Source organism: Chelmon rostratus, chromosome 8 (assembly GCF_017976325.1).
Source record: "Chelmon rostratus isolate fCheRos1 chromosome 8, fCheRos1.pri, whole genome shotgun sequence".
Classification (NCBI taxonomy): domain Eukaryota; kingdom Metazoa; phylum Chordata; class Actinopteri; order Chaetodontiformes; family Chaetodontidae; genus Chelmon; species Chelmon rostratus.
In genome coordinates, this window is record NC_055665.1 from 8,933,715 (window position 1) to 8,943,476 (window position 9,762).

Consider the following 9,762-nt stretch of genomic DNA (forward strand, 5'->3'; position numbering starts at 1 on the left):
TGATAGCCATTAAACTTCATTGATTCCCAACACTAAATAGGCCTCTCCTGTTCCTGAATCAAACAGAGCTGCGTGGAAGAAGGGAGGAGGAAGAGTATAGCAATTGATGGGTATTGTAAGGTTTCCAAGAGCCAATTGAGTGGTTCTTAAAGAGTCTGTAATGGATGAACATGAGGAACCTGTTTCTGCTCATCAACAAATACAGCAGTGATCCGTTGGACTGGAGTCACACAAGACATTTCTGGATCTGTTTGGTTTGAACACCTCGGTTTCTCCCTCGCGCCAGCGAAAAACCTCTTACTGCTCTCTCCACCTGTGTGTTGTGGAAAAAACAGTGTCAACATGTCAGATTTGTTCGAAAATGAGCCTAAGCTTTAAATCTGAGGACAAAGAGAGCTATGCTGCAGCTTGGTCTCTATTGTCTAAATATCCAAATCACCTTTCAGCACTTTAAGGCCTTAATGAGAGTTGAACCCAAGCTGATTGTTTTCCTGCAACCAAGAGAACCTTGTTCACCTTAATTGGCTTTGACTGGTCCATCAACTATTACGCTTATCCTCTTTTCCTGTATGGCCAAATTAACCCTCTCTGGCCTGATTTAGTTGTGTTTGTAGACTGAGGACAAGGTTGAATGTCCGTGATAACAAAAGTCACACCACTACTTATGACTCTGTCTGTTCTTTTCAGTGTTATGGGACCAGGCAGGGCATCTCTCAGTACAAGCCCAGCCACTGGTTCATTCATTATTTAGAGCCATTTCCTATGATTTGAATAGGAGGCAGCTTCCTGGACCCAGGCGTGTGATGTGTGTGTTCCTCTCTGTCACTGTATGTTTCTGTGGGCTTCATCTGTCTGCCTCAGCAAGCCAGGGGGCTGAAAGAGAATTTCCATTTTATGAATATTTAATACATAATAAAGTTTTCAATTTTATTCTATTCAACCCGTAGGGGTAAAAATGTGGCAAAGCCAACCCTCAAGGACAGAACACAGAGTAAAGGTAGTTGATTCGATGGAGGCATCAAGACTACGGTTTACATCAGCTCGCTGCCTCAGAAATCATCTCCTAAAATGCACACACACAAACATTAGGACAAGTTTAACACTACATCCTATAAGAGTTTTATAGTGTCACTGTTTCACACATCTCAAACTTCCTTTATGCTGTTTTACTATTGGATCATGGCATATCCGGGCTGCCCGCTGTGTCTATGGTGACCTGGCATGGCTCCGTGTGAGACACCCAGCTGGGAGTGCCCCTGAATCAACTTGGGATTAGCCCAGGATTGTCTGGGATTACTCGGGGATGGAGGGGGATTAGCAGTGACTGCTTGTTTCGGGGGCGTGAGGGCCATTGGCTGGCCAAATTGCCCCTGACTCAAACTCAGGGAACAGGAGGCGGACGGAACCACACCCACAGTGGAACCACCTGCAACATGAGCTATTCTTAGATTCTAAAACACACACACACACACAAACAGGATGACAGAGAAAAACATGTGGTGGAAAACTACATGACAGGAAGCCATCAGATAGCGATGATGATGATGATGCCATGGCTGGCCACTGTCCGAAATCTCTCAAATCTCTCTAGCAGGTGGATTCATCAGATAAAGAGGGTTTGGGATGATGACAAATCCCTCCAAGTTCAATGGGGCTGCTCTTCTCTCATACAGGGATAAATCGCGATTTGAATCAGACAGGTCACACAGAGTTGCAGCATGAAGTGGTTCAGCTCTCTGAAAGATGCCCCATTTTCAACGGGCCGTGGCGGAATGGCATGAAAGCTTACATATGTTTTAATTCAGGCATGCACAGGACTTGATGGGGATGATTTGGAGTGGTATGATAGGTGGATGATCCAGCCGGGGTGAGACAGGGAGTTGGCGCGGCACGTAGAGAAGCCGTCAGAAGCAGGGAGCGGGCATCCCCTGCGGACCTGCACTGCCGAGATGAAAGGCTGTTTAGTGTTGGAGCAGCAGCATCAAACAACCGCCTCCTCTTGCATCCTTTCCCCCATCCCCCACTCTCCCTCCATCTCTCTCTCTCTCTCTCTCTCTCTCTCTCTCTCTCTCTCTCACTCTCTTGACTCTCACCACAATATGATATAGTTCTGCCGTTGCACGTTTACCCGGTTGCCATGGTTACCCAATGCCGGAGGTGTCACAGCGAGATAACCCAAGGAGGCATTCACAGATCACCTGAATTCAGTTCGCCTCCCATTTATGTATTCTCCGCCGCAATTTGATTTATTTGTTTCCCTGCCGTGCAATTCAGTGTGAATACAAATAATCTGCAACATACAGGAGATGGTGGAAGTGCGAGTTCCCTTCAATCTGAAACAATCTATTGTACCAGTATATTCCTAAACCACAGGAGGTGCTTTTGATTTGATATTTTTCGTGCTTGAGCGTCAAAATGCCTCACGCGCAACAAAGAGCAGAATTGCAGCGACAGACTGTTGCACATCAGGAACCGTCAGCATTCAGCAACCCTTGAGATGCAAATGATAATAAACACTATATAACTATCTCCTATGTATTACTGAGTCAGTGACGGTATATACTGGTGTAGAGGGTAATGGGAAAGTAATTTGTGAAGCACTGTATAATTGAAGGTATAGCCATTGAAAGCAGAAGTGGAAAATGACTGATGTACGCAAGGAGGTGTGTGAAATAAGAAAAAGGAAATCAACTTGCAAAATATGTAGCAGCGGTGACAAAAGAAAACGAGGGATAGTGATAAAGACAGAACAAGGAAGGGAACGGGAGATAGGCAGTGAAGGTAGATGTCGGAGGCTGGGATACATCCATTAGCCTGCCTTGCTCCCGGCTCAATCTTGCGATACATCCCCCCATTCAAGCTATGAGAGCGAAAGAGACAGACCTGGCACTAAGCCAGACTGGCACTGACTTCAAACATACAGTACGCCCAACCACAGCAGCTTACATCAGCCCGGCTGAAAGGAGAGGTAGAGGAGGACAGATGGATTGATGGAAATGAAAGTGGGAGGATTGACGTGCATAAGGAGAATGTCTCAAGACTGAGTCTCAGGTCGTTTCAGGTTGGTTGAGGCTGACAGGGTCTTGCTCCATGCCAGCTGTAGCTGTCCTTCGAACGTGTTTGTGTTTTGAATGTGAGCTCAATCTTCTGATTTTGGTTGACAGTGATTGCATAGGGGGTTGCGTGTCTACTTCTGTGTGTTTTGTATGTATAATATTAGACATGGAAGGGACCTGATAATTTGCCACATTTTTTCTACGACTCAGCATGTGTAAACTGAATGATTTATAAGCAGTTGTGACAGCTGTGGTTGTGATTAGGCTTGTCTGCATTGTTGATTTTTATGCTTGATGTCAAAAATTCTTACTTTCTTCTGGAACATTTTATATCAATTTTATGCAAATTTCACTCATTTTAAGTGTCCACCTCGATAAAGTAATTGTGTTCAAATGAGAACTAATGTGATATATAACACAATTTCATTTGATCCACATTTAATCCTCATTGTGTGTCTCTCTCATCTCTCTGCAGAACTCCATCCGACACAACCTATCCCTCCACACACGTTTTATCAGGGTGCAAAATGAGGGAACAGGGAAGAGCTCTTGGTGGATGCTGAACCCAGATGGAGGAAAGATGGGCAAGGCCCCCCGCCGGCGAGCTGTCTCCATGGACAACAGCACAAAATACCTAAAAAGCAAAGGTCGCATCAGAGGCAAAAGGATTGGCCGCCCTGGGATAGGGGCAGGGTCTGCCGTGGTAGGGCTCCAGGGCTCGCCCGACCATGGCAGCCCACCACGGAAAGGCCTTCCGGGATCTGGAGGAGCATCAGGGACAGATGGAGAGTTTGACGCTTGGACAGAACTCCATTCCAGAGCCAGTTCATCAGCCTCTACCTTGAGTGGGCGTCTGTCACCGATCCTTGCAGAGGGTGAGCCAGAGGAACCAGAGGAGGGTGGTCTGTCCTGTTCCACCTCCCCTCACCTCTACCCCTCACCGACCAGTGCCCGCTCTCCTTCTATGGGGGCAGGGAATCGCTGTCCTCCCTTGGAGCAGCTGCCTCAGCTGGCTAACCTGACAGGTGCTATCAGTCTGGATGAGCAACTGATGGAGGACAGCTATCATCACCATCACCCACCTCAACAGCAACACCAGCAGCACCCAGCTGTGGGCAGACATAAGCACCAAACCCCCGTCTACCACTACAGCTCCGGAGTGAAGGGGCAGAGCCCCTATGGTGCAGGCGTCTATGGTGCAACAGGCATGGGGATGTTGTGCCACCACTCACCCATGCAGACCATTCAGGAGAACAAGCCAGCCAGTTTCTCTGGAACCATGCGGACGTACTCCAACACCAATGCCCTACAAAGTCTGCTAACAGGGGGTCCAGCTGGGCAGCAATACTGTTCCAAGGACATGATGCTAGGGCAGGAGAGGGAAAGCCATCCTATGATGAGTCAAGCTAGTAATGGCGTAGGATCCAACCATCACAGCCACCACCCTGGCCACCACAATGGCCACCACAATGGCCACAGCCACAGCCACAATGGACCTCTTAGTCACAGCTCAGCTCATAGCCATAACAGAACTCACAGCCATACTCATAGTCACAACAATGTAACCAATCACAACCACAACTCACCTCATAGCCTCGCTCACAACGGTCACAACCTCAGCCAGAGCCATAACCACACATCGCCCCGGGCTGCGGCCCTGACCCCACGTGGCAACACTAATCAGCTGCACACCTACAATCACAAAGCTCCCTACCTGTACAGCCCCCCGTCACATGCCCACCTTCCAGCCTCCACCACCCTCCCTCCAAACCCAGCAGGTATGCTTGGCATGCCCCAGGACTCCTGCCATGTGGCCACCGCCCCACACCCCCGTCACAACCATTACCCCGACCCACAACACCAAGGCATGACTAACGGACCATACCACCATGGCCAGGGGATGGTGAATGGTAGTGTTGGTAGCAACTACCATGGCTATCACCAACCACACCCCCATGAGAGACTACCGGCTGACCTGGACATTGACATGTTCCACGGTAGCTTGGACTGTGATGTGGAGTCCATCCTCCTCCATGACATTATGGACTCCGGGGAGGAGATGGACTTTAACTTTGACTGCTCCCTAGCCCAGGGGGTGGGCATCGGCATGGGTATGGGCATGGGTGTGACCATGGGGATGGGAATGAGCGGTCTGGCCGGCCCACAGCAAGCCCATAGCAACCAGAGCTGGGTGCCTGGCTGAAGCCTACAGCACATCCTACCCTCTGAAAGAACTACCCTCCCCATGAAGCACTGTGCTCAACTGTGACATTCCTGACTTGACACGGAGACCATAGGACCAACACTCCCGTCTCTCTTTGTTGTCTTGACAATTCTTCTGTCACCCTATCCTCTTTTGATTTCCCCTCCCCACGAGAGATCTAGTTCATGTCACATTTGGTTTTTCTCCATATCAGCTATACTGTGATGACAATCTCTCAGCTGTGCTTGCCCAACATCGCTTCTCATCTAACATGAGAACTGAACTCTCAATGCACTTTATTGCAAGTGGGTCACATCTCGCAGTGCAAGGCGTTCACAGAGCAGCTCAGGCAGAGCTTGGCATGTTTTGCAAGGTGGCTGCAGCACCTGACGGTAACAAATGAGGAAATCACAAGCTCCGCTGATAAAGTGTCAGATCTTGGCATTGATTTAAAATTAGACTCCCTTTTTCATATGTTGTTGTTGTCACTGTGGGGACAGTAAATTTAGCTTTGTGATCAGATGCTTGGATTTTCAAATTCAGTGTTAGCTCAAAACTTTAGACATTGCTTGTTCTTTATCACTCACCAAGCTTTAAAATATGAATGGCTAAAATACTATTAGATTTAACCAGAATTTGACACTGTAATAGATGGATTTATACAAAATATTTAGATAGAACACTGATCTAAAACCAGTTTTAATGATAATGACATTCACATTCACCAGATCCAATTAATTATTTATTGCATCAGCACTCCTGTTTTTCACAGGCATTTAGTCCTTGGTGCTCTGACTTTTCTCTTGGATGTAACATTTTGTCAATGCCCTTTTGCCATTGGTTCGAGAATATTGTCACTACACCGCTAAATGGATTCTATCATTACTGGCAAGCAAGCAATTTGGTGAATTAAAATGCCGTATCACCTTGTCTACCTGGGCTTCTCGTCCGAGTTCCTCTCTCTCTCCTTCTCAATGTCTCTCTCTCTCGGCCTGCCAGTGGAGACAAAGTGACCATTCCTCACACCGAGCCATTAATGTGGCTTGATTGAAATTCAGCATCTTGCTTTTAATCTCCAAAGTGATGCGGCAGCGATGCGTCATTATTGAGAATCTAACGCGTTGTCCTCCCATCTCTCACCCCGGCTGCCCGGGCCGCCGCTCGCCTCTTCAACTTAATGTGCCAAGAAAGCGAGACAAAACTGTGATTAACGCCAAGTCACTCTGCCTGCTGTCCTGCTCTGAGAAGGGCCAATGTCACTGCCCACTTGCCTGCTCACAGAGGGTACAAAAAGGAAAAGATGGAGACAAGATAGAACAGGAGTCTATTGTTACGGTGGGATCAATCATTAGCCTCAGTTTCCATGCTCTTTGGGTGTGTGTGTCTGAAAACAGGTAGTGTATTCGTATTGTAAATCATCTCCATTATCTGTATTTTGTGTTCCCCTGCTCCCATGTTTTCAGTGCTTATACCCTGAGCTTCAAACACTCAAACAGGTGCAAAGGGAGAGATTTAAGGAGAAAACAATCAGCCAATCTGAATGGCATGACAGAGTTGTAATGCCCCACAGCCATCCACATCCACTTTTTGTGTGTTTATTCTGTTGTCTTGTAGTTGTTGTTGTATTGTTGAAATTCTAAGGACCAACGAGGACAGCGCTGAAATATCCATGTTGTAAGGATGGAATTCAATGGTGAAATGATGTTGGTTGTGCAGTTTGACCTTCCTATGCTCCGATACCGTGCACCCCTCCCACATGTGCTCTGCTCAACTGTCTCTGTGTTTGTGAGTGGGGAAGTCTGAAGCTTGTTTTTCACTGGCCTTGGGAGAGAAAAAAAGAGGACACCCCCATTCTCTAGTTCCCTCAAGGAGACTCTGTGCTTGGCCTGTATTGAGTATGGCACACAAAGGAAAAGAGGGGGGTAAGGGTGGGGTTGGGGTAATTATTACAGCCAAAGGTCAAGCACGGCACAGACTATCAGACCCATTATTGAGGTAAATACCTTTATTTCAGGGCCTTTAGCTGCGCTGGTTCCAGTTAATCTCCATGTGGAAAATGAGTGAGATTTTCTACGCAAATGGGCCTCACAAAGCTGTTATGTTATAACCTATGCTACAGACATTTAGCAATGCCCTGCTATTGGAAAGAGAGCTATATATGATGTCTAATTTTCCTATATTTATTTATGAAAGAGATTGGTCTTTGTCACTCCTAAATGTGGTAGTTGTTTGAGTCAACTCCTATCCCCTTCCTCTTTTTTTCTCTGTTTTTTAAGATGTCACTCTCCCTTTGCCCCTTTTACTGACTTTTATTTTGTACAAAATCTATATATTAAGAATATTGTATAATAGTTTTTAAAATCTCAAAATAATAATACCAGTTTTGTTGTCTATTTCTTTTTTAAGAGAATGTATCTCATCATCTGGTGACTGTTAAATAAATGAAATTAAAAGAAAGGCTGACTCTGTTGTTGCATTTGTGTGAATATGACCATGAAGATAGATTTGGTTCTTTTTTTTTTCATGAAAACACAACAAAGCGACCCTTTCCTGACAATTGTAACATAACTCCTTTCACACATGCTGACAAATCCCCCCCCCCACTTAGCAGTCGTGTTTGACTAAAACACCAAGTTGTTGCGTGGGAGGCAGAACGAGTAGGCTGTATGAATGAAACATGGGAAAAAATGCACCTACACATATGTTGGGAAGCATCACTTGTGGTAGAGACTGCATGAGAAAGAAAGAGAAATAGGGGAATTTTTCTTTGTGTGTGTGTGTGTATGTGTGTGAGAGAGCGATAGTTCCTGACAGACAGACAAAACGAGGAAAGACAGCCAGACAGAATTGCCAGGATTGGAGTAATAGGTGTGTATACGTGCATGTGTGTGTGTGTCATGAGGCTTGTTATGGCCCATGAAGCCGTATAGGTTGGCCACAGCTGTCCCAGTCCCATTGGAGGCGTTATCACAAGAGGAGTGTACAGCACTACAGCGCCATACTGCCGGACCCCAGGGGAGCCCCCGGCTCTATGCTCACTCAGACATTCGCACGCACACACGTACACATTCGAAAATACCACGAATTCACACATTTACACAAAGAAGCGCACAACGCAGTTATGAAACCGTACCCACCAACACGCACCCTCAAACAGACATTTCTCACTTAGATGTACAGTTTTAATTGACTCCACTTGGTGAAGCCTCTCTGTAGGGAAAGAAGTGAGAAGTGGAGGGAAAGAGGAAGATATCGGCGTGGAGGGAGGGGGGGAAGCCAGGCAGCATACATTTCGAGCTAAAGATGCCTGACGCTAAAAATGCACAGTTAAACAGTGTTTTTGGTCCAGCAGCTTTATAAGATGTTCATAATTTCACAATTAGACCAAACTGAGTGTGACTGAGTGTAAGTGAGACTGAGAGCCTGGCATATGGCCAAAGTCTCACTCTTCCCTGCCTATCTCCTGAGAGAGCTCGAGGTTGAGGTAGACAGGAAGGCAGTCCAGTCCAGGTGCTGTGCCTCGGGGAGGGTCTGCTCTTCTGTTCCTCATTACCAGAGAGCGAGAGAAGCAGTGTTACAGTGTCATTATTCATCCACTCAAGCATCTGGGAGCAGGTCCTGGCTTACTTGGCCCAGTGATATCGCTGTAGAGACCGCCCTTGGAGCTAAAGGCTGGCTGGGGACACCGCTAACTGCTAACAGACAGACCCACCCAGGCAAGGCTCCAGGGTACTGATGTCCTTGAGTGCTTATGAGGATTCAGCAGTTCTCGCTTTCCGGCCAAGCTGCAAAGTGAAAAACTGCTACATCTCCAAAATTCAATTGTTCATAGAAATGATTAATTCACCAGTATGGACGGGTGGAGTTTGATGTAATGCCTCCAGAGCGAGTGTCAAGACTTTTTCTCAGCTACTGCAGCCACTGTAAAAACAAATGTAATAATCACCATACCGCCAATAACAAAAGCAAGACGACAAGAACAGCAGAAAGCAAAGCAAAAAAGAGCAAATAACTGCTTTATAATCTTTACATATAATAAAATAATAAAAAGCAACAAAGCTCCACAGACATAAGCAAATGGTGTGGCTTGTCCTCAAAACAGATGATTGAAGCCTGAAGGAGAACACCTAAAGACGACCAGGACAGGGCTGCTGCTGGCTGAGCTGTTGAATCTGGGAGTTGCTGTACATGTTGTATTATAAAAGTAAGAGCAAAGGCATAGAGAAGTGGTGTAGTGGCATCGTACTCTAGTCCCAGACTAAAGTGAAGTATGGTGAATGCTGGTATCTGCTGCTACACTGAGGCCACAAGCAGTCTTCATGTTCTGTATTCCTAAAACTATTTTTGAAAGATATAATTAAGCCTGAACCTTCAGTGCTGTAAAAGCACTTAAGAGATCGGCACAGTGCACAGGATCAGCGGTTTTACGCTCGTTTTCTTATTGAGGGGTTGATCCATGGAAGACTCAGCTAGAATTAAAGAATGAGATGGCTCTCTCAAGCA

The 9,762-nt window shown here is 46.4% G+C and overlaps 1 protein-coding gene across 1 annotated transcript in view; it reads left to right on the forward strand.

Annotated features, from left to right (window-relative positions):
* LOC121610664 (forkhead box protein O3-like) overlaps positions 1-7,142 on the forward strand; it is a 29,841-nt gene extending 22,699 nt beyond the window's left edge. Inside the window, exon 2 of the mRNA XM_041942885.1 lies at positions 3,532-7,142. Within this exon, the coding sequence (XP_041798819.1) occupies positions 3,532-5,259 (1,728 nt within the window). The 3' untranslated portion in view covers positions 5,260-7,142. The remainder of the gene's footprint in view (positions 1-3,531) is intronic.
* The last annotated feature ends 2,620 nt before the right edge of the window (positions 7,143-9,762 follow it).